General features: G+C 48.1%; 1 protein-coding gene across 4 annotated transcripts in view; it reads right to left on the reverse strand.

Moving 5' to 3' along the window:
* Arhgef4 (Rho guanine nucleotide exchange factor 4) overlaps nt 1–24,257 on the reverse strand; it is a 148,041-nt gene that overhangs the window by 58,720 nt on the left and 65,064 nt on the right. For 3 of the 4 annotated variants that reach the window (XM_028865337.2, XM_037199701.1, XM_028865338.2), the window contains exon 4: nt 15,803–15,929. In XM_028865337.2, coding sequence (XP_028721170.1) covers nt 15,803–15,929 — 127 coding nt within the window. Of the gene's footprint in view, nt 1–7,076; nt 7,532–15,802; nt 15,930–24,257 lie in introns of those variants that run through there. The other variant, XM_028865339.2, reaches the window with a different exon arrangement.

Raw genomic sequence — 24,257 nt, forward strand, 5'->3', positions numbered from 1 at the left:
CTACAGAGTGAGATCCAGGAAAGGTGCAAAGCTACACAGAGAAACCCTGTCTTGAAAAACCAAAAAAAAAAAAAAAAAAAAAAAAAAGAGTTCAAACCCATGAACCAGTGAGGGACTCTTCTTTCTCAGATGGCTACAATGACTAACAAGTTCATTACAGCCACTGACATCCTTCATGCCTCATTCATAAAACAGCTGCCTTGCTCTCGTCTCATTCTGAGGCTTCAGTTGTCAGCTTGGACGTTGATCCTTCCACAAGAAGATGGGCTCAGAGCTACGTGAAAAGGATCCTGCCAGGGGTTTTCAGGTGCAGGCTTCTAACTAAGCTAGGAATTGGAGAATTCTAGCGGAAAATTGATGGCTGCAAGCAGGATGGGGCTGAGTAAGAATTAAAGAAGACCAAATGACGGGGTTGAAGAGACGGCTCAGTGCGTAAGAGCATTTGCTGTGTAAGCATGGGGATCTGAGTTCAGTTCCCTAGCACTCACATAAACAAACAAACAAACAAATATACAACAACAACAACAACAAAAACCCAGGCATGGCGCCATGTGGGGGCAGTATCAAGGGGACCATGGGGCTGGCTTGGCCCTCCTAGCTTGAGATTCAGTAAGAGACCCTGTCTCAAAGGAGTGAGAAAGAGAACAGTAGTCCTCTGGCCGGGCATGTGCGCCTGCACACACATGCTCACATATGCACTCCACCTCTATGCACACGCACAAGGAAAACCAAGGAGCTGAGAAAGGATGACCCTGGTTTTTATTTAGAATACTCTTGACATTTCAACGCAGTATTTCTGAATGCACAAAGAGCTCATTTTAAAAATGAATTATCTTTAACTCACCAACAGCCATTCAGACCTTGCTTTTGTAAACGGAAACCAGCATTTGTCTACATGATACGTTTTCTCTCTTCTTTACCACCCCCAAGCCAGAATTTGGGAATTCTTCTTGACTCTCCTGAGTTTTGTGAAAACATAATTATAGGTTCAGTAAGAAATCTGTCTTCCCTCGTGAGTCCTCACATCTCCTCAAGGGTCTGTATATAGTGAAAGGTAGCTGGGGGAAGGATGGATGTTTTCTTCAGTGCTGTGCACAGCTCACCAGCCCTCTTGTAAGCAGCCTTAAAACCATCAGATCTCACACACACATACACACACACACACACACACACACACACACACACACACACATACACAAACACACACAGAAAGGCAGAGAGACACACACAGAGACACAGACAGACAGACAGACACACACACACACACACAAATTGTCATGAAAATAGAAAGAAGGCTAATTAGAAAGAAGGGGATAATGGAAGTCGGGAGTGAATAAAAGAGAGTAGGTAATGGGAAGAATACGACTGAAGACATTGTCCATGTGTATAAAAATATCATAGGCCGGGCGTTGGTGGCGCATGCCTTTAATCCCAGCACTTGGGAGGCAGAGCCAGGCGGATCTCTGTGAGTTCGAGGCCAGCCTGGGCTACCAAGTGAGCTCCAGGAAAGGCGCAAAGCTACACAGAGAAACCCTGTCTTGAAAAACCAATATATATATCATAATGAAATCCATTGTGATGTATGCTTGATAAACACCAATGTTTAAAAACAGTCATGTTCTCCTTGTTAAGAGGACATCTACGGAAGACACTGAATACACAACCCAAGCTGAAACAGCGTGTTTGAGAACGGTGCTCTGTTAAGTAAAAGCACTCGGGTGGGTGTAAGCCACTCTAGCAGCCGTTCCCAGCCTCACAGGTTCCCAGCTTCACAGACTAGAAAAGAAAAGCCACGCTTCCTAGCAGGCTGGGAGAGCTTAGTGTATTTTGGAAACACCAAGAAATGAAGAATCTTGGCCTTGAGATGGCTCAGCTGATAAAGCTGTCTACCACCAAACCCAAACACCCGAGTTTGATCCTTGGGGTCCACATGGTAGACGAGAGAAAGACCCCTGCGAGTTGTTCTCTGACCTCCACACGCATACCATGGCAAGCGCATGCAGAGGTGCACACACAAAATAAATAAATAGATGTAATCTTTTTAAATGAAGTGTAAATACTCAGAATGTTGATCTCAAAGCAAGAACAAATGGAATTTACAAAGATGTATAGGTGCTGCAGTTGGTGTCTGGAGGGAAGTTCTTGGCTTGGCTTCCTACCTGTAAACGGGAAGATTCCATATTGTCAGGATTTCAGTTTTTCCTAAACTACTTCACAGGCTAAGTGGAAATACCCATGGAAAGATTAAAAAAGGTACAGAATAGCTGAAATAATATGGAACAAGAACAAACTGAAGAACCATACTCCTACAGGGCTTTTTTAGTTATTTTTTTCTGTTGCTGTGACAAAATGCTATGAATAAAGACAACTTAAGGAAGAGTTTATTTTGACTTACGGTTCTGGAAGGATCAACACCCACAATGGCTGGGAAGGCATGGCAGCAGAAAGCTGAGAGATCACATCTCAACCGTACACAGGAATCAGAGAGAGTAAGCAGGGAGACAAGGCTATACAACACCCTCAAAGCCCACCCCAGTGACATACTTCCTTCTTCAAAGCTCCACATCCTGAACATTCCTCGACCAATCCAAACACCACCACCAGCTGAGCAAGTGTTCCAATACATGAGCCTCTGGAGGACACTTTTCACTCAAAACACAATAGGTACAAAAGGAATCAGTGTAGAAACGATCTCTTCCTTCCTGCTGTGGTCTCTATGTAGCCCAGGCCGCCCTCCAATTCTCAATCCTACAGTCTCAACCTCCAGTGTGCTACCATACAGATGTATGCTGCCACACCCAGCTGAGAACAAGAAGTGGTTCTACCATCTCCAGTGTCTACGGTGTACCCTGAGCAGGTATTAACACCACCATTGATGTGTCAGCAAGCAAGGGCCTGGTAAACATCCACCTGCGCCAGGCATGCAGCTGGAGTTTGCAGAAGAACATGGAAGAAGCGTGAGTTCCCTCTGCAGAGGAAATCACACAACGCAGGCCGGGTCTCAAAGCCCACGAGGTGAGTCGGTCAATCTGCCCAGCCCTGGCGGAGAAGGATGTTCATCAGATGACCTATCCAGAGCAGGGATGAAAAAGCCACAGCCAAGTGACAATGAGGTGACAGCTGAGAGCTCCGGAAGCTGCCGGGATGGGGGTGGGGATAGGGGCGGAGAGGAGGGGGCAAAAAGGGGCAGTGGGAATTCCACCCTGGAATCCACATTCCTTTCTCAGATGCTTCTCATGGGGTCTCCACAGGACGACTGGGGACGTCTCAGTGGAAAATGTCTACACTCGGCACTTAAACTTTGGGAAATAAGAAGGTCCTAAAATTCCTACGTGTTTTCATCAGTAATGCCATCTGCACTCACTAGTCAGGTGCAAATCCAGGCTCCAGTATTATTCTTACGAGTCTTTCTGGGAACTGCCAAAACCAATTAGCAATAATATAATTGTGCGCGGTGGGTGTTTTTTCTCTTTGAGACAGAGCCTTATGTAACCCAGGTCTGCCTCAAACTTACCAGACTTGGAGTGCTGGGGATCAAACCCAGGCCTTAGTGCATGTTAGGTAAACACTCTACCCACCGAGCTACATCCCAGTCCCTGTGATTAATCTGAGGATCTGCTAAGAAATTCCTTCCTGGCAATTGTCTTTCAATTATCAGGCACAGACTTCGTCACAGAGCCGTACAACCAATCAGAAAACAGCAGGCAATGAGTAACAGCTCTGTGGGAGTGTCCAGCACAAATGGACACCTCTACTCTCAGTCACGGGGCTTCACAGAGTTTAGTGGGAAAGGCTTATGGAGCCTTGAACGTGAAACGTCCCTCGAAGCCTCGTATTTTGGACACTCAGTGGCGTATAGAGCTACTCTGGATTGTATGGAGCCTTTTGGGAGGTGGAAAGGGGCCAGAGGAAGAAGTTCACTGGGGGCGGGGTATGGGAGGGGGCTGGGAAGGTTATATCCGGCCACTGTTTGCAGCCTGCTGGCTTGCTTCCTGGCCAGCTGTGATGTGAGGAGGCTTTGCACACACTTCACGGCCATGTCCTCCTACCGGGACATCCATCTGCCATCACGAACCCAAATAAACCTTTAGGTTGCGTCTACCCACGATGTTATCACAGAGACACAGGAAGTGACTGACATAGCATCGGGCGTTTGTTGCCACAATCTTAAAATCATTTATAATTCATTCCTTATTCTCTCTGCCCTTGATTCTATAGAAAACCAGTGACCAAATGAACACCATACTGAAGGAACCAGGTCAGGTCAATGTTTACTGTAGTAGGGGGGACAAAGTGAGTTCATCTGCTTAGTTAGAGAGAGCACCACCAACCAGGTCTTGCTCAAGCTAAACTGTGATGTTGCCCCGCCCCCAAGAAAAAACCCAAAGGGGAGGAGTCATGAACCTCTTCCCGAGGAACGAGGAATGGTAGGTAGCTAGTGATTGATGGAGGAAGCAAGACATTTTTTTTTTCAGTACTGTAGTCACTAGTAAGGGGCCCATAACCCTGTACCCATGATCCTGTGATTCGGTGAGCAATCCTAATCAAAGTCATTGGTTCATTGCACACACACACACACACACACACACACACACACACACACACACACACTGGTTAAATCCCCCCATCTTTTTGCCTGTCTCTTCCATCCTGATATTGATTTTCTCCTCCCCACTTGAGACATAAACACAGACAGTGATTTCAAATTCTGTTTTGTTGTAACTGCTGAATTCATAACCGTGGAGAATGTGTGAGCTGCCAAAAAACACAATTCCAATGTGCCTACTAAGCCTGCTCCACACCCAATGGAGACCCATCACATCACATCAATCCGGTCTCTTAACAGTTCAGACAGCCAGTCACTGCCGTTCACTGATCCTGTGCAGGGCTTGAAACATGCTAATTCCTCTTTCCTTCTCCCGTCAAGTGCTGCTCCCTAGCAATCTTCCTCCAACCAGATCTCTTCATCTAAAATGAGCATCTATAGCGCATTACTGAAGGGCATGTTTTCTCAGTTCTTCCCAAGGATGGCACATAGGTAGTCACACTGTAGGCGGGAAGAGAATTAATTCACTGAGTTCTGGGGCTGTCTCTGCGATCGGGGGAAGTTCTGCCTAGGAATCTAGATGAGCAACTGTGATGCTTGTTGTCAACATTTCGCACAGATCCAAAGCATCCAGAGAAGGACCTTCTCATTTTAGCTCCCATTCCAGGTCGGGTGAGGCTTGATCACCACAGCAAGGAATAGGGAGTGGGGGATGGAAGTGGAGCAGGAAGGATGTGAAAGTGACTAGAAACGCCTTCCCCGGAACCTCTGGATGCTGCCTACATATGCTGTCTTGTCTACATACCTAGCAACACCTTCCCAGATACCCCAGTGGTCCTGTGTCATGTGGGGGATCTGGCATTTGCTTCTGGGTCTCAAACAACCCTGAAGCATAATGTGGCTTTCTACTCTGCTGTCACATGTTGCTGGACAGCTCAGAACTGCCCCACCACCACCACTAGAAGCAGCCCTGTGTCATGGTTTACCTTGGACCCCACTCCTGGCCTTCAGGTCGATGTCACCACTGTCTCTGAGACTCATCACCCTGCCCTAGTGTTCCAGACTGGACTTGAGAGCCCTCGGATATCAGGATGCCTAACGCATCCTGCCACCTCTGCCACCCCGTTCTGTCTGACTGGGATACATATGCCTGAGACAGAAAGACAAGGGAAGGGGCTCAGGGCAGCCCGAGTCACTGGGTCATCAGAAAAAGAGTCTGGGCTGGTTCTGCAGTTCTAGAAACCAGAGGAAACATTCCCGTCCAACTTCAAAAGAGGAGATATGCTTTGGGGTAAAGACAGCAGAAAGGGCTGTTTGCCAAATTGTTTAAAATCTCTTTTAGGTTATTATCTACCTTGGTACTCTCAAAATAGGTTCTATTTAAGCTCCAGAGGACAGAGAGTTTCTGAGGAAGTCATCAAGGCATAGGAGGCCATCACAGTAGAAAGTGTGAAACCTGTAGCCGAACACACCAACAGTTGGGATATCAGACTTTTCTGAACGACATGTGTCTGTTTTGGGAGAGCACAGATGGGAGTCGTGGAGTCCTAAAAACAAAGGTCTGTACATCTTTCCTTCCCTTTTCCAAGTCTACTAGCTACAGAACGAGGATCATGTCCCTCCCTCACGGTCTTACCACTCTGCTCCGGCAATTTTTATTCCACTCCTTCCCAACACCGTCCTTGCTATGTCCTGGAGGTGGGGGTGGGGGTCGGGGGGAAAGGGGGGCCCCCGCTGCCCGCACTGTCCCTTTGCTCCCATCTGGCTTCAATGCACACTTCAGTCTCATCCCTACACCTGGGTGGGGCCAGCAGTGTTCTCAGGCTGAGTGCTACCGGACAAGGAATAACGGGCACACCACCTCCCTGATTTCCCAACAGCCACTGTCTTCCTTCACAGCACCACTCACTGCGGAGTGTGCAAACGCTGAAATAAAAAGAAACCGACCCAACAATTAACCAAAGACAGATGACCACCATCCACGAAGTCGCTCTGGACTTTCTCACTCCTTACTGAGGTCCAAACTCTTCCTCCCTGTTAGTACCCAGAATTCTGCCCTCCAGGTACATCGGGCGCACTAGGGGGCACACAGGAAAGGGAGACGCTAGAGAATCCCAACAGGAGAAACTTCACTCTTGTTTCAGAGCGCCCAAGATGCACCTGGCTGGGCGACTCCATCTGAGATTGGGACCTACACTCTCCCCAGCAGGTGGCTGCCCACACGGACAGGGGGCAAGGGGCTGCAGTCAGTCAGACACTTGCCGTTCAAGCTGGGGTCTAGACGAACCAACTTCCAGTCTCACCTTAAGCACCCCTGTCGGCAGCTGCAGCAGGGACGGGACAAACAAGGAGTCCCCTGCTGGAAGCTGGTCAGAGAAGGGACAGGTGGTCGGGCAGCCATAAGCAAAAGGCTGCAGAAGGGTAAAAGCCATGGGGAAGTGGGGGTCAGGAGATGGGAGGGGAAGCTGAGAAGGGCGAGGGGAGGCTGCGGCGAGGCCGGAGGGTGCGGGAGAGCAGGCGGCGCCCTTACCCGCCGAGGCCGAGCGCAGGCTCTCCAGGCTCCGGGAGCGCGACGGGGCGCCGCGCATGCCCGCAGCGCGGCCGCCGCACACCACGCCGCTGCTGTCCGAGTCGGAACCGGGGGAGAGCCCCGTGCTGCTGCTGTTGCTGCTGCTGCTGCTGCTGGTGCCCAGGTCGCCACTGGTAGGACCGCTCGACTCGCTAGGGCAGCGCGGCGCCCCAGGGCAGGCGGGCCCGAGCTCCAGCCACAGGCCGGCGGGGTCCGGGGCAGCATCCCCGCCGCTGCACGGCCGTGGCTCCGGGCCACCCGACATCGCGGGGCTCCGCCGAGCAGGCTCCAGGGCCGGCCCCGGTGCGGGCGCAGGACCCGTGTGGGCGCTGCCGGGCGGCCACCCCGCAGGGCGCAGAGCGCGTGGGCCCCGCTGTGCGGGTCGCCGGCCGGCCGGGCGGGCGGCGCGCTCTCGCCCGCGCGCACGCAGACCTGGGGCGCGGACGCGGGCCCCGGGCCGCCCTGGGTCCTCACCGCGGCCGCCAGCACCGGCGCGCGGGCGTCGGGGAGGAGGCGGCGCCCTGCTGCTTTGCGGGCGAGCGCGAGGGCGGCTAGCTCCGCAAAAGCTAGCACGCTATCTGTGAGGTGCAGTCAAGGGGCCCCCCGCAGCCCTAGATGACACCTGGGGCCCCACAGCTGCGCACGCTGGCCTGGGGACGCGCTCGCTGGGCGCGCCCTCGTGCACAGGTGAGCGGGGACCGCGGCCCCACTCCGGACAGCAGGGGTGACATGAATGGGCCCTTTAAAATAGTGTTACAATTCGTGCCAAACAGTTTGACATCGCGGGAGCACGGTGGCATTTTCTCAGACACTCTGGGGCCTTGCGTGCGTTCTTGGAGTATGCCTGGAGGATGAGAAGCCTTCACAGCAATAACTAATTACAAAATCAGAGGCAAGATGGTGGGAACCACGTTGGTCTCATCTGGAGGCTGAGAAGTGTGAGGGCAAGTCCTGAGAGAGGTTGATCATAGCTATTGACTCTCTCATCTCTTTCTCTCCTCCCTGTCCTCTCAGCAACATTCTACGTTCTTGGGAACTAGATCTACTCCAAAGTTCTACAGGCATTTCAGATGAGGACACAAGCAGGTTCTTGTCCTTGCATCGGAGGCCGTATTTCTTGCGGCCACCTCCGTCCCTAATTGGCATGTGCTCTCTGCTCCACACCACCAGGAACCTTGTATGTTCACAGATCCCAGTCGCAATGCCCTGGACACTCAGGGGTGGCAACCTTTGGGGGTTCTAAGTTACTTACCAGCTCTGAACGATTCTGGTGTTCAACTTCACTTCATGGACATTGGAAAGTGTCTTATCCATGTCTCTGGTCTATTTGACTAGTTTGGGGGATGTGGGGAGAGCTTGTGCACTCCCTGGTCCCTTTATACCCAGCTCTCATACCTCAGACCCTGCCTCCATCCGTTCTTGACCTTGGGAAGAGTAGCTTCTTGCTTCCCCAGTTCAGCCTGTCTGCACGGAGAATCGCCATCTGTGTTCTCCTAGGCTGTCCTCGGAAGAAATCGACAAGAAGGGCCCTCTGCTGTCCTGTCAGCATGAGTCACCCTCCCTCCACGTTGCCATCTGTGCACAAGGCTTGCGGTTCTACCTCTAAGGTGGAGGCTGGTTGTTTCTCCATTACTCTACTGTGTGTGGACTTCAGCTACAGGCTAACCCACAGAGCTGCCAGAGGGAGCCTGAGAATATAAACCACATCAGGTCATTCACCTGCACCAGTTTCTTCCAAGGCTTTTTTTTTTCTTCACGCCCCAGATGACCCCCTAAGACCTACATGCTATGGCTGCACTGATTTCTGTACTACCCCCACCCCATCACCCCTGTCCTTGACTCTCTCCGCTCCAGCCACAGTGGCTACCTTGCTTGTTCTCTTTGCCTCTGGGCTTTTGCACATACTGGAGTTGAGTTGCTCTTCTCTCTGCCGTCTATGGTATTGGTTCCTCCTCACCTTCCACATCTTGGTGCATATCCTTCTTCAGCTAGATGACAATAAACTTGCTCCCACTGGATAGCCATCTCCTGTTTATCCCTTTTCTGACACAGGGACATGACACCTTGCCCAGTAGTATGCCCAGAGCACTGGCCACAGGCTCCATGTTCCATGAGCAGCTGTGGAGGGATGGATGGGACCTGGAGCTGGGCAAAAGGCCAGCTAGGTAGGAGAAGGGGGGGTGTCTTTACTCTTTCAGGCCAAGACTTTGAGGAGACTAGAGTATATTCTTTGAGTGTATGGTGCCAAGGATGCATGTCAGGCGGCAGAAGCTTGAGTGGTCTAGCTTATATAAGCTAGCAAACACCACATTCCCTACAGGGAGTCCAGTTCCATTTTAGATCTCCCTGAGACCTTAGTGGATTTCAGGTGGCCAGTCTCAGTATGGGGTGCCTTTGAAAGTCTAGGAAGTCTCCAGTCCTTTCCTGCTTCATGTCCACTGGGGTCCTCCTCCACATGCTTGTGCCTCGATGATGCTCTGCCTCCCACCCGGAATCCGAGCAGCCAAGGATTGAAATCTCTGAAACTGTAAGTAAAAATAAGCCCCACCCCCTTCGGTTGCCATGTCAGGTCATTACTGAAAGTCTGACGAGCCCTTTGACATCTGTCAGTCTTATAGGCTTCATTCCCGATAATGTTAAGGTGGATGGGAAAGTCCCTTGCCATTGCATAGTAGGTCTACAAATTTTTCAATGATACATGTGGATAGTGTGTTCGTGCATGCGACTACATTCATGTGTATGTTTATCTGTCTGAATTAACAGTGACATCAGCATGCATCAGAAAGCCCAACACAGAGGGGCCGGTATGGCTTGATGAGGTGAAAGATGGAAACAGACAAGGTCAGAACCTGTCTGAGCCTATAGGTCCATTTCTGTCCGGTCTCTCTCACAGCTAACCCAGTGTGTCGGTTTCCGCTGGTCAGAAAGAAGCAATCTGGATTTCAGTCTGGGCTGACTCTTCCTGGCCTTGACCTTGGGCAGATCACTTCACTTTCTGGATAGCAAACAGATGTGTTTTCTAGCAAGTTCTGTGGGATAGCTGTGGGACTAACTGGGATGATCTGTGATAGTTTATGATGGTTGTCAGCTTGGCAGGGTTAAAATCGTCATGGAAACCAGACTCTGGACGTGCCCATGAGGGTTTTGTAGATTGGGTTAATAGAGGTGGGAAGACCCCGTCTAAATGTTGATGACACCATCCCATGAGCTAGAGTCCCAGACTGAATAAAAAGGAGAACACAGCCTGAGCACCAGCCACCGTGGCTCTCAGTTTCCTGACTGTGAATGCAATATGACCAGCTGCCTCACACCTGCTGCCATGCCTTCCCCGCCATGATGGACTGTGCCCTTGAACCGTGATCTAAACAAGCTCTTCCTTAAGCTGTTCATCACCAGGCATTTGCCACAGAAATAAAAAAGTAACCGATCTTAAATGTGCAACACCTGAAATATTGTCTGGCATTTAATAAACATATATTAGGCACGCTCCAAGGAATCTCCACAATATTACCCAGTAAGTACTATCATCACCCACGTGTTACAATTAAACTTAAATGAAATGGTGAATAAGCAAAGGTCATGTTCCCAGGGAGCAGTGGAATTGACCCAAGACTTCCCACCCTTACTTGGACCATTGTAACTATTATTTCCATTCTTTTCCCCTTGGAGGATTCCCAGACCCTGGAGTATCAGCACCGCCACCACAGGCAAGTGTTAGTGTGCATCTGATGTGGGCAGCACAAAGCACAGCCGCTGGAGTGATGACCAAAATGTTAAGATATGGATTTAGACAAGATGTGACGAGCATTGCCATCCCATTCATTTCCTCTGAGAACCTCAGGTTGTAAAAAATAGGAGACTGGAGCCAAGTTCAGGGCAGCAAGCAAGAGTAAGTTCTATGACTCTAGTATAAAAGTTATTATAAACACCTATATAGCCTCTGGAGTGGTGGTCGGGGAAATAAAAATAAAGAAAACAAATTCAAGACTATCAGTTGACAATTCAGTAAGGAAGGTGCAGTCTGTGGTACCTGAACCCAAACTACTCCTTCCTTGCTGTTTGTAACTCAGTGAGGCTTAGCATTTGGTGGTGGGCCTGCCTCAGCCCACAGCAAAGGTTCCTCTAGAAGCAGGATGTCAGCATTTCCCAGGCTCTTGCAGCTGCCCATGGCTGAGTCCAGAGAGAGTGAGTAAGTAGTGGGATTTCTTCTTTGGCCCATAGAGAATACATAGCAGGGCTAGTTAGTTCCATGCCAGGAAAAGCAAGCTCCGAGGATTTCAGCTACTGCTGCTCCCCTATCCCCTGGCTCTGAGCGTATCACTTAGAGAAGCTTGCTGCTGTGTCTGTTCCTGTATCTAGAGCCCTGGCTCCAAGATGTTTCTGCCTTGGGGGGAAAAGCTGGCTATTTAACAGCACCATGCGCCTTCCCAAAGGGACTGATTGCATTTGTAACAGAGCAGGGGGAAGTTTAAGTCTAACGGTGCCTTCAAGAACAGTAGAGGTTTTGTGGAGGGGTCTGGGAGTTCAAGGATGCAATGAGATGGACTAAACTAACTCCACTAGAGAGAACTGGATCAAGACAGCTAGAATGGTCTGCCTGGAGTCAAACACCAAATCCTGACCCGAGAACACATTCTTTCAAACAAACTAGAGTTTGATTGGATGATTTAAATAGTATTTGTCTTCCAGGAATGATACTGGAAATAATAGAGCAACCAGCTGCCACTTAGCAGAGTTTAGTAATTTGGTAGAGTCTGAGAAGAGAGTGGAGACAGCCCCAGCCAAGCCACTGTCATCTGGTAACTGCGGGCACATGAGAGCTGTACCTCCTGAGCCTATCAGAGGCTTTGTGCTGTGGGAAGGGAGAGAAAGGTCCCTAAAACAATCCCTAGTTATTAAGCAAGGAAATGACAATATCAGGTCTAGTCGGAGAGCAGTGCTCAGCGTTGGAACAACACACTGCTTTAAATGTCCCGTTTCCAACCAAAAAAGGAAACATGTGAAGAACAGGAAAGTACGACCCTAGTGAGGAAAAAGCATCCAGACTACTGACACTTCATGTGAGAGTGGCCACATATCATGTGTCAGGAAACCAAAAACCAAAAACCAACAACAACAACAGCAAAAACCATGCAGCCATTGTAAATCTGTCCACAGAACCAAAGGAAACCATAATTAACAGAAGATGATGTCATGTCACACTGATGCTCAAACAGAAATTGTGTTAACAGGACCAAATGGAAGCTCTGGAGGTAAGCACAAAAGCAGCAATAAATTCACAAGGAGGCTCAACAGGAAGTCTGACCAGCAAGAAAGTTCCACTGGCTGTTGAGAAGAATGTGCATACTGCAGATGTTGGAGGGAATATGCTGCGGTGACTTTTAAATCATTTGATCTGTGGTGCAGACTAATTCTGAAGGCTCTTAGCTGATTTTTTTTTTTTTTTTTTGGTCTGGATGGTCCAATGTTTGATGAGAGGTGGGTATTGATTACCTATGGGGATTATATCTGGATCTATTTTGTTTATTTGTGTGCAATGGCATTTATTTCATGAAATTGGCTGTAACAATGTTGTGCTGTATAATGTGTGTGTGTGTGTGTGTGTGTGTGTACGTACTTGTTATATCAGGGGATGGAGAGATGGCTCAGCAGTTAAGAGCACTAGCTGCTCTTTCAAAGGACCTGGGTTCAATTCTCAGCACCCACATGCATCTCACAGCTGTCTGTTACTTCAGTTCCAGGGGAGCTGACACCTTCACACCAATGCATGTAAAATAAAGTTAAATAAATTATAAAGAAATTGTTCTATCATTGTGATAGATTGACCCCTTTTGATGTATGTAATAGTGATCTGTGATTCTTCTAACTACTTTTAGTTTGCCGCCTGCATGTCAGATATAAGTACAGATACTCCTACTCATTTTTTTTTTTTTTTTGTATTGCTACTGGCCAAGAATCCAGTGGTGGAGAAGGATGAGCAAATGGCAGAGTTTCACCTACTCAGGCCAAGGAGGTGGTAGTCAAAAAAGTGCTTACTATGGAAGCTAGAGGACCTGAGTTCAATCTCCAGCACATATAAAAAGCTGGGGGTCATGGCATGTGTTTAAAGTCTCAAAATGAGGAAGGCAGTGATAGGTAGACCCCTGGGGCTTACTGGCCAGCCAGCCTTACTTAAGGGGTGATTTCTAGTTCCCAGTGAGAGATGCAGTCTCTAGATACAAGGTGAACAGCAGACAAGAAATGATAGTCAAGGTTGACCTCCACATATACGTGCTTTTGTACCCACATCCATGTGTATAAGTCTGTGTGTATGTGTGTGTGTGCGCACACACACATACCACGAAGCTTTTGGAGAGAGAACTGTGAGAAAGAAATAGCCTTTCTCTTCGGATAATTCAATTTCAAAGCTGGCCCTAACATTTGAACTCATCACCTTCTTATACACTGAAAGCTTCATAATCGGCAGGTATTTCAGAGCATTGTTTGAATTCCTTGGCAGATAAATTTGTGCAGAATAAAAATAATTAATGTTGTTGTGACATGGGTCCCTACCTTGAGCACACGCCAAAATAATAATTGTGGAGGTTGGAGAAATGGCTCAGTGGTTAAGAACACTGAATGATCTTAGTCTCAGGATCCAACACCCTCTTCTGGCCTCCAGGAGCACCGGGCACACACGCAGTGCACAGACATACACACAGGCAACACAGCCATACACATCACAAACCAATGAACTAAACAATAATTGTCATAATGAAGATGATAACAACGGTGATGCTGGAGCTGGCTATACTCTGTTGGGCGAGAACTTATGCTTCATATCTCTCTCTCTCTCTCTCTCTCTCAGTTCACAAAGGAATGATGCTTCAGCCACCTTGTCTCACAGTTAATGTGGGAGACTCTTGGGTCTCAGGATTTAGCTTAGCTAAGCTTTCTTTTTCTTCCCTCAATTATTGCTGCTCCATTTCTTGCTTTTCTGCCTTCCAAACCACACACTGTTTAACTCCTTTTACATCTTTTTTCCTCCTCAGTCCTGGTGGGAGAATTTCTGTTTCATCTCCTTTTCCTTTTTCTCCTAGTCTTACCTGTGTTCTCTGCCCTCACAGGACTTGTAATTCATGGTCTAGTCTCTAACTTTCATACATACTTTCCAGGGCCCTCCTGGAGCTTAAGGATCGCCTCTTGCTCGTGGTTTTTCAGCTAATTTTCAAACTCATCTGCTCTTTTGATGGACAGGTTTACTTTTCATTGGCTTAGGGCTCACCAAGTAGGCTAGGCTGGCCGGCCAGTGAGCCCCGCTGTCTCTGCCTCTCCGATGTGAGGATTACAAGTGTGTACAACCACAACAGGCTTTTCACTTGGGCCTCAAACGCAGGTCTGCACTTAAGTACTTTACTCAACTGATCCATCTCCATAGCCCCTCCCACAGTTTCTAAGTAAGTCCCTAACTTTACAGAGGGATCATGAGAGAAAAGGGGCTTTTCCTTAGAAGGCAGATAGCAGATACTTTTTTTTGTGACTTCGTTTGTTGTGAGTTGACGATCACAGCCTCCACTTCACAATGCAGTCTCAGCAGACCCCTTTGCTGACAGAAAGCCCAAAGCTTGCCAGGGACCAGTACCCGGCATGCACACATTGGGTTGTGAGCTCAAGGCCTAGGCCTGCTCGACAGCTGTCTCCTCAGCCAGCTGTGGGCTCCTGTGGGCAAATGCTACTTATAGGGTAGACCACCCCTCACTCTCAGTGGCCTTGACTAGTGGCCTGGGTGCCCCCCACCCCCGCCACACCTGGCAAGAGGGAGTGTGCTGTTTTTCAAGTGTTTTTGTTTTGTTTTGCTTTTTAACTCTGCTTAGAACTTTGCCCTGATTGATCCATCTTACAGACCTGCCTCCCTGGAAGCCAGCTGGATATTTCTGATTGCATATAGATAACTTGCACCTGCTTAGGACTACAGACTTTAGAGTCTGTCCGTCTGTCAAGAGCCTGGGAGCATCTCTTAGCACCCAGCCCCTGCCTGCAGATATGGTTAAGGAAGATGGCACTTGTGCTGAAAAAGGTTGGGCTTGGCTCACTTGGGGCCCTCTGCCCTTTTTTATGATTCAGCCCTTTTGTGGATGAATATATGATGTGATGCTCTTCACTGTAGTTTTGGGAAAGGAGCCAAGAGGCTGCTGATGTAAAACTCATGGAAGGGAGGCCCCGCTGGCTAGATTTGAGACAGCACACTGCATGGGTGTTTTCTCTATAAATGTTTACTGCAGACTACTCACCAACCACATGGCATGGAACTCCCCCCCCCTTCCTCTGAGACCTGTAAGAAGGGACCCTTGCTCTGCCACATAGGTCTCTCCCCATAGCCCCCACCATGGTGTTTTTTCCCCCTGATGTTAATTACTCTTCTAATACATATCTTTACCCCAAAGAACAACTCTGTGTTCCTCTTGAAGCCAAACCTAAGACCTTTCAGAGCCAGGCCTGGGGACTCAATCATAGCATCTGCACAATGCTGACCATGCCCCTTCTTTGGGTACCAGGTAGTCCTTGATAGTTGAAGGGATGAGATAACCGTCCATCCCTCTCAACCTTAGAGCTGCTTCTCCTGACAAATAGACACAGCTCTCACAACACTCACCCATGTCCTTGACAGCACACCCAGGGATATGACAGAAGAAAAGCATAAAGCTCACCAGTATCAGGCACGGGCTCTGGCCAGCCTGTGTAGTCCAGTCCCACTGGGGCACTCTGGGAGAGCAGGTGGCTTCTTCTAGGGAGGTGCAGAGACTCTGGAGAGGTGACGATTGTCTTCCTCCAGCACTGGGGTAGGAGGCAAGAGGCAGAAGGCAAATGAAGAGACAGACCACAGGCTAGTATCGCCAATTCCTAACTTTTTTAGCTGCCTTGACTCTTTCCAGTGAGCAGGGTCCACAGCCAAAATGCACAGTACTGTAGGAGGTACAGTTTATACCAAATCCGTGGGGGAGGTAACTTCTAGAGTCTGAGGTGCGTGAGAACAGATCTGCAATGCCTGGTGGGACAATTGCCTTCAACTATGTGGAGGCAGGTTTGTAGAGGAGGCTTCAGATACCTACAAGCTGGCCAGCCAGCCAGCCTTATATTTCTTCCCAAACAAAACTGATGATTTTACTAAAAGCATGTTCTTTGGGGTTGGGGGGGGATGTTTAATAAAATGCAGTTCATAGGGCTTGGCAAGATGGCTCAGTGGGTGTCTCAGTGGTACCGCAGGCACTTGTAGACTTGGTCTGACGTAGCAAACACCCAGTCAAGGCCAGCGAAAACATGTGGTCTGAACTTAACTGGGTCAGTTTCCAGAACAAGAGCAGAGTCCCCTAGCATAAATGCTTGTGATATCAACCGCCAGCTTGACAGGTCTAGAACCACCTTGGAGACAAATCTCTGGGCATATCTGTGAAGGATTTCTAGATTGGGTTCATTGGGATGGGAAGAACCCCCCTAAATGCAGCCATCTTATAGGTTGGGGCTCCATTCTGAGTAAAAAGGAGGAAGCAAGCTGAGCATTGATTTCTCTCTGCTTCTTCGCTGTGGGCATAAGATGACCTTAATCTCCCATTGCCGTGCCTCCCCCTCCATAGTGGATTTCTTTCCAACTTCAAGTGGAAACAAATCCTTCCCCTTTCAGTTGCTTTTATCAGACATTTAGTCACAGCAGTCCTAGAGGAGAGTGAAAAACCTGATGCGAGAAACTGCCAAGAAATAATCGCTAACACCATGAAAGTCACTGTGGTAGTTCCTCAGAAAGCTGGGAATAGATCTACTTCAAGATCCAGATATACACTCTTGAGCATAAACCAGATATACCACTCTTGAGCTTACACCCAAAGGACTCTACATCCTACTGCAGAGGTACTGGTCATCCATGTTCATTGTTGCTCTATTCAGAACACGCAGAAGGGGAAACAGCCTAGATGTCTGTCAGTGGATGAATAGATAATGAAAATATAGTACATTTACACAATGGAATATTACTCAACTGTTTAAAAAAATACATGAGGTTCTCAGATAAACAGATGGAACTAGAAAAAAGAATCATCTTGAGTGAGGTAACCCAGACTTCAAAAGATAAATATGTTTGGGCTTTTTATTTTTTAACATCACTGGCTCTTTGTATATTATGGTTTCCAATTTTGAGTTTTGGGGTGGTGTGTGTGTGTGTGTGTGTGTGTGTGTGTGTGTATTTCTTATGCTTTCTTAGTTTTTGTTTGTTTGTTAGTTTGTTCCTTTTATCCTTGTTTGTTTGTCTTTTATATTTACATGTTCTCTTAGGAGAGAGAGAGAGAAAGAAGGAATGGAGTTGGGGAGGAGCTGGGAGGAGATGAGGGAGAGGAAACTGTGATCAGAATATATTGTAAAATAACTCCATTTTCAATAAAAGTAGAATAAGAACGATGTATGGTAAACACACACACACACACACACACACACACACACACACACACACACACACAAAGAAATAATGACTAAAACCTTCCCAGATGATATAAAAGACATTGACATATCAACACAGGGCTCAGGAAAGTTCAGCTAAGAAATACCAGTCTGTCAGTTCCAAGGGGCACTGAAAGCAAGCAAACAGCTTCGGAGACTTATTGGTTTATGATTTAATTGGGCGTGTGTGTGTGTGTGTGTGTGTGTGTGTGTGTGTGTGTGTGTGAGAGAGAGAGAGAGAGAGAGAGAGAGAGAGAGAGAGAGAGAGAGAGAGAGAGAGAGAACAAACTTATATGCATGCAGATGTCTGAGTAATCCAGAAGAGGACATTGGATGACGTAGAACTGGAGTCACAGACAGTTGTAAGCTGCCTTATATGGGTGCTGGGAACCAAACCTAGGGCCTCTGCAAGAGCAGCCAGTGCTCTTAACCACTGAGCCATCTCTCCAGTCCCTAAATAAGCAACTTTGAAAACTAAAGACAAAGACCTTTGAAAGCATTTAGAGGCTGACCAGCACAAAGCAATAACCAGCCCAGTGATGATGAAGTCTTCCTGGAGGGCAGGCTAACTGCCTTTATAAATGAGTCTTGGGGGACATTTCTCTAGGCTCCACTTCCTCTCTTGCTTGGAATGGGCTCCAAGAGGACATTTCATCTCCAATATCAGCGATATTCATTCCCTTCATCTCTAGACTCACAGCTCCTGAACTGCTTTCTAGACTCATCTATTTGTGTGAACCAGAAGTGCCTTGGAGCCGGTGAATGCAAAACTGAATTTTCAATTCTAATCCCAGTCCACATCCCAGGTACAAATTGTTGTTGTCCCTTCAAAATTCATCTGCTCAGGTCTGGTGCCACTGTGCTGGTGTAGGGAGCGAGCAGAGCTGCTGAGAGATAACCAGGTCAGCAGAGTGGAGTCATCTTGGATGAATCTGGATCCCTATGAGAAGAGGCTCAGAGAGCTAGCTGTACAATAATACAGTGAGAATTCAGCTACCCGCAGCCCACAAGAGGACCCTCATAGCAGTCCAGCTATGCTGGTGGGCAGAAGAAGCTTGCTCTCTGCAGGGAGGGAGGGGACAAGCCTCTGGTGAAACTGTGGGCTGCTCACAAATGTTGCAGTGAGAAGAGAGGAAGAGCTGAAATGCCCAAGTCTAGAACGCTGAGGAAGGTGCATGTGAGCTGTAGCTGGGTGTGAGGTAACCAACCAAGATGAACCGAGAAGAGGAAGGATGAGGTTTGGAGCCAGTGACGTCGGGCCAGCTGCCCCCACTGAAGCCCTTGAGGAACACATGTAAGGCACCACTGTCCTTTCTTTTTTCCTGTCCACCAGCAAAATGTTTATTGTCTTTTTGATATACCCATTAATGAGGGAAAAAAACTATTCTTGAGGCAAGATCTCTCATTGCAGCCCTGACTGTCTTGGAACATTCAGAGATCCACCTGCTGGTATTGAAGGTATGTGCCCCTATGCCTGGATTGAAAAACAAAACAAAACAATTCTTTATATATCATGTAACTGGTGATTTCAGGGGAGGGGCATGAGATGCTCATGTGAGGTCATGCAGGGCCACAGTCACTTCCAACAGTGGAGTCCAAGCCAGCATAGCAGACTGGGTAGAAGCCAGGGCCAGACCACACCCTGGCTTACAGGGGTCTTAATAATATGGAGTTAATGAAGTGCATCTGGGTTTTGTATGACTCAAGTTTGCTAAGAAGCAAGTGTCAAAAACAGAATGGAGCGTGGTTCTTCATTTTCTTAGTCTTGAAGAGTGAGACTAACAGTTGGATTTTCTTTTCATTATGTGTGTTTGTGTGTGTTATTAACTGGATTGAACCTAGGACCTACTGCATGCTAGGCAAATTCTCTACCACTGAGCTATAACCATGTCCTTCTTTTTACTTATTTTGAGGCAGAGTTTCACTAAGTTGCCAAGGCTGGCCTTGAACTTACTCTGAAGCCCAGGCTGACCTTGATATATATCAACCCTTCTGCCTTAGCTCTCTGATTCACTTGGATTACAAACCAGATTGGTTTCCCTGTTCTCCCTGTTCCTTCCTAAAATGCAGACTCATAAGGATCAGTCTTGAAGACACAAACTGACCAATAGAGAAGACAGCTCAGACAAAGGGAACAAGTACAGAATCCAAGATCAAAGAGGAAGACAATGTACAGAATTATATGTCCGTTCAAATATATACTAACATGACTTATCTATGTAAGACATGGCTGAGACACTGAAGAAACCATGCAACAATGTTTAGCATTACTCCCCCCCCCCATGCACTTTAGATTAAGGATGACAATATGAGGAAATGGAAAGAAGAAATTATAAAATTTTAAACAATTACAAATGAAATTCAAGGATTGGTGGGGGGGGGCAGGGAGAACAGGGATCCTGCTCTCTCTCTCTTCCTTCCCCACTAATCTTTTCCCATCCAGTCATCTGCACGGCAGCCTAGAACTGAGTGCATGGTCAGGAGATGGGTACATTGACATGGCCCTTCCCCTGACATGAGCATCAGTAAACCTGCCAGTCATGCTAACCACATTGGGATCTGTGCGGTGAAAGGGCGAGAGAGACCGCAGCAGCATCTAGCTTTCTTGTGCGGTCCTCACCCTGGCTCTCCCTGCCATTAACTAAAAGGTGGCAGTCAATAAGATCCAGGACAAACTGTGGATAGCTAGATTAACGATTCGGGCCACCAAAACCACCTTGTCTCGCATTTGTTCGTCGGTCGGCCCTGGAAAGATGGAGTTCTCCCTCTGCCTCCCCTAAGCCTTCTTCCCAGCCTCCACCGCGGCGAGGTCATCTGCCAAGAGCCTGCTGCCGAGGCTGTGCAGTCCCTAAGCCCCTGAGACCTTTTCTCCTTGCTCCCTAACAATATGCCTAGCATCTCATTAAATCCAAAGCAGCCTCCATATGGGCATGACCCAACCTGCTTCCTCAAGCCCATCCACTCTGACGCCAGAGCAGCTTTGCGGCAGCCAGGACCGAACTGGAGGCCCAGGAAAGAGGGTGGCGTCAAAAAACCTCCATGCTATCTTCTTCAGCCCCACCCCCATTCTAGGAAGACTAACACACACACACACACACACACACACACACACACACACACACACACACACACACGAGATTCTGTTGCCTGAATGTATGATCCTCAAATCCCAGACTTTCTCCTTGTATTACATATGTTCCTAGTTTTACAGAGTGGAGGCTTGGCCATGGGCCTTCCTCATTTTTGGTTTTATGATGAACAGCATGGTTAGATATAACCATGGTTAGGTATAGGATTTTTGAGTCAGAATTAGCTTATGCACATTTGAATCTGTTTTAGAATCTGTTTTAGAGAAGCTAAATGACCCTACCAAGGCTATACATCCATACTGCTAAGACTGAGTGGAATTAGAGCCCAAATATTTTGACTTCGAAACCAGTGCTCTTTCCACTAACCTATAATACTTTCAAAAGCAACACACTGGAAGAGAGACAGTATCCATTATTCGTGAATAATGTTCATCAAACTTTATAACCCTTGATAACCAGGACAAACTTTTAGAGGTAGCTGGCAAAGAAGGCAATGGAGACACTGTAGGCAAGCAAATCCCTTTCCTTTCTGAAAAATCCTTTTTTACTACCTCTCCCCATGATACAGCACAGAGCCCTAAGGGGCAATACCCTTAGGTACACAGAGAGTGTGTCTCTCTCCTTCTGTCTTTCCCAACATGTCATCTCAGCCGTGGGACACTGAGACTGCCACACTGCTCCAAGACTCAAGACTGTCCAAGGAATTTATCCGCCAAAAGCAGGGCTCACATCTTACGTGTCTCACCATGGAAAAAGTCACAGCATTACCGGGTCCTGATCTTTTCTATTTCTGGGTCCCTACCTGGGTTCCAGTGAGGGTGTACAAGTTTCAGTGTAACCAAAGAAATGACCTCAGAGAGCCTGTCCAGCTGGCAAGCTGAGCTCTGACAGGTAGGTGCCTATTTCCTTGCCTAAAATATATAAAAATCCAGACTGGGAGGGAGAAGGGGCTCACGGTACCCCGCAAGCTTGCCAGTGGTAAGGGGGGGCTTTCTATGGTGCAGAGCCTGTGGGGTGGGGGTGTGCCACCAGTCCCCAGGTTCTTGTCCTGTACTTGGCAGTTGCTGCTCCTCCATGGCCTTGGCCATGTTGTCTCCTGAGTCAAAGCACATTCCCCCTTTCTGGAGTTTCTTCATGAGGGCATTGGAGCCTCCAGACTTTTGTCCGAGGCTTGGCTCTCTGGCCTTTTAGCTCTGCCTCCTCAGCTCTCTCAGGGAGAATGCCTTCTTTTTCCCGTGAGGCCTGTTTCTCCTTGCCAATCTCCTCTGCAGGGTTCTCTTGTTATTTCTAGGGCACGGTAGGACCAGGACTATGGAGTCAGCTGAGAAGGGGAGGGGGAGAGGATGTGGGGACAGTCTTAGTGGCTGCTCCCACTCCTGTCACTGTGGTGGCCCAGTCCCCCATTGTCTTTCCTTCCTCGTATCTTTGCTTCTAATGAAGCCAATTTCAATAGACCAAGATATCTTCACACAAGATTCCTCCACCTAGGAGACCATTCCAGACCACCCCAGAGACAAGGAGCTAAATAGGATGTAACCAAGAACAGCTTCTTTTGGTGGCCACCAAGAACAAAGAGCGCTTAGTACAATTAACAGCAGACACCTGCAAGGTCAGAGGGGGGTAACTCCAGCCAAGAGACGGACAGCTAGCAGACAGTCAAGGCCAACAGCAAATGAAGTCATAGTCGGAGATGGGCAGGCTTGGGTACCAAGCAGCCCTAACTGGGTGGATAGTTGAGAAACATGGTCAGGATCGTCCCCCTGGTTGGTGGGAGATGCGTCGAGTGTGGGGGCCCTCTGTTGGCATGGCCCACAAGGATGAACCAATCTCAAAGTTTCTACTATGGCCCTATAAAAGCTCCCAGGCACAGAAGCTCAATGGTTGTGTCCATCTCCCTTTCTCAGGAGTTCCTCTCACTTTCCCTTAAGTTCTCACCTTCATTCAGTTCTCACTTTCTGTGATTGTCCTTAATAAAGCCCGCTTCCGCTTAGCGTCAGTCTCCATTGGTGTGGGACAGTGAACTTGAAGCCTCTGTCTCAGGTCAACCTTTGATAACTTGAGTATTCAGCATCCTAGGTCCTTAGGTTATGCACAATGGTGCTGTGAAAGGACCCATCACACTAAAAGACCTGGTATCACTGGCACTCTGCTTCTGCATTTCTAGCCTCCAGAGGTAACTGTCTATGGTGGTTGGAATGAGAATGCCCCGCCCCCCACAGAGGTTCATATATCTGCATGCTTAGTCCCCAGGTGAACTGTTTGGAAGATGGCCTCGTTGGAACAGGTGTGTCCTTGGAGGAGGTGTATCACTGGGAGTGGGCTTTGAGCTTTCAAAAGCCTATTCCAGGCCTATAGTGCATGTCTGTCTGTCTGTCTGTCTGTCTCTCTCTCTCTGCTGCCTGTGGATTAGGATGAAAACCCCTTAGCTACTGTGTTTCCAGTGTCATGCCCATCTGCTTCCTGCCATGATGATCATGAACTAACCCTCTGAAACTGTAAGCAAGTCCCCAATTAAATGCTTTGTAAATGAGAGTTGCCATGGTCATGGTGTCCCTTCCCAGCAGGAGAATAGTAACTAAGATACTGTCTGTTGTTGGGAAGCCACACATTCTATGGTGCCATTGTGAAGCAGCCCAAAGCCTGCGACACCAGGCCCTGTCTACCTTATCTCAGAAAGTGACATCATGATTCCTCTGCTCAGCTGAGAGTCCAGCTGGTAGCCAAGGACTCATTAGATTCTTTCTACCACTCCAATGGCCAGTCATGGTCAAGTCCTAAAGGCTAATTAACAAATACCAGACGAAGATCGTTTAAATACATCTGTGCATTTAAGATGAGAGAGGCTGTATCACATGGTGGTTAAAATGTGGACCGAAGCCAGACTTCCTTGGTCTGAATCCTGCCAGCAGTGTCTCTTGTTATTAATGTTGAATAGTCATTTCCTTCACTGAAGCATTCCTGCACAGAGCAACTTAGAAGATTCAGGAATATGAAGGAAAAGTTCTCATTAGTTATGAGACCATTACTGCAACATGAGTCTGTTCCTTCTTTTTCCTCTTCTGTGTTTATCTGCTTGCCTCTGTGTGTGTATGTGTGTGTGTGTGTGTGTGTGTGTGTGTGTGTATAGATGTGCATGCGCTCATTTGCACAGGTGCACATACATATGTGTGTGGAAGCCAGAGGTTGATGTTAGCTGTGTTGCTCTGTCACTCTGAACTTAACTTGTTGAGGTGACGCTGCTTTGCTGATCCTGGAGCTCACAGATTGGCTCCACTGGCTGGCTGGAAAGCTCTTCGGATTTATCCGTCTCCACCTCCTCAGCTCTACAGTTACAGACATGTGTGGCCACACCTGGCTTTTTATGTGGGTGCTGGGGATATGAATGTGGGGATCATTATGATTGCTTGGCAAGCACTTCCCCCACTGAACTATCTCCTCAGCCCCATGGGAAGAGTTATTTTAAAACGAAGTTAATAAGTGAGCTACAACTGAATGTAATAGGTTTCTGTCCACCTGTAGGGTGACCCTGACTTAGGATGTTCCACTTTATAATTGTATGAGAGGGATGCATCCATTTAGTGGAAACAGC

Source organism: Peromyscus leucopus, chromosome 16_21 (genome assembly GCF_004664715.2).
Source record: "Peromyscus leucopus breed LL Stock chromosome 16_21, UCI_PerLeu_2.1, whole genome shotgun sequence".
NCBI lineage: Eukaryota > Metazoa > Chordata > Mammalia > Rodentia > Cricetidae > Peromyscus > Peromyscus leucopus.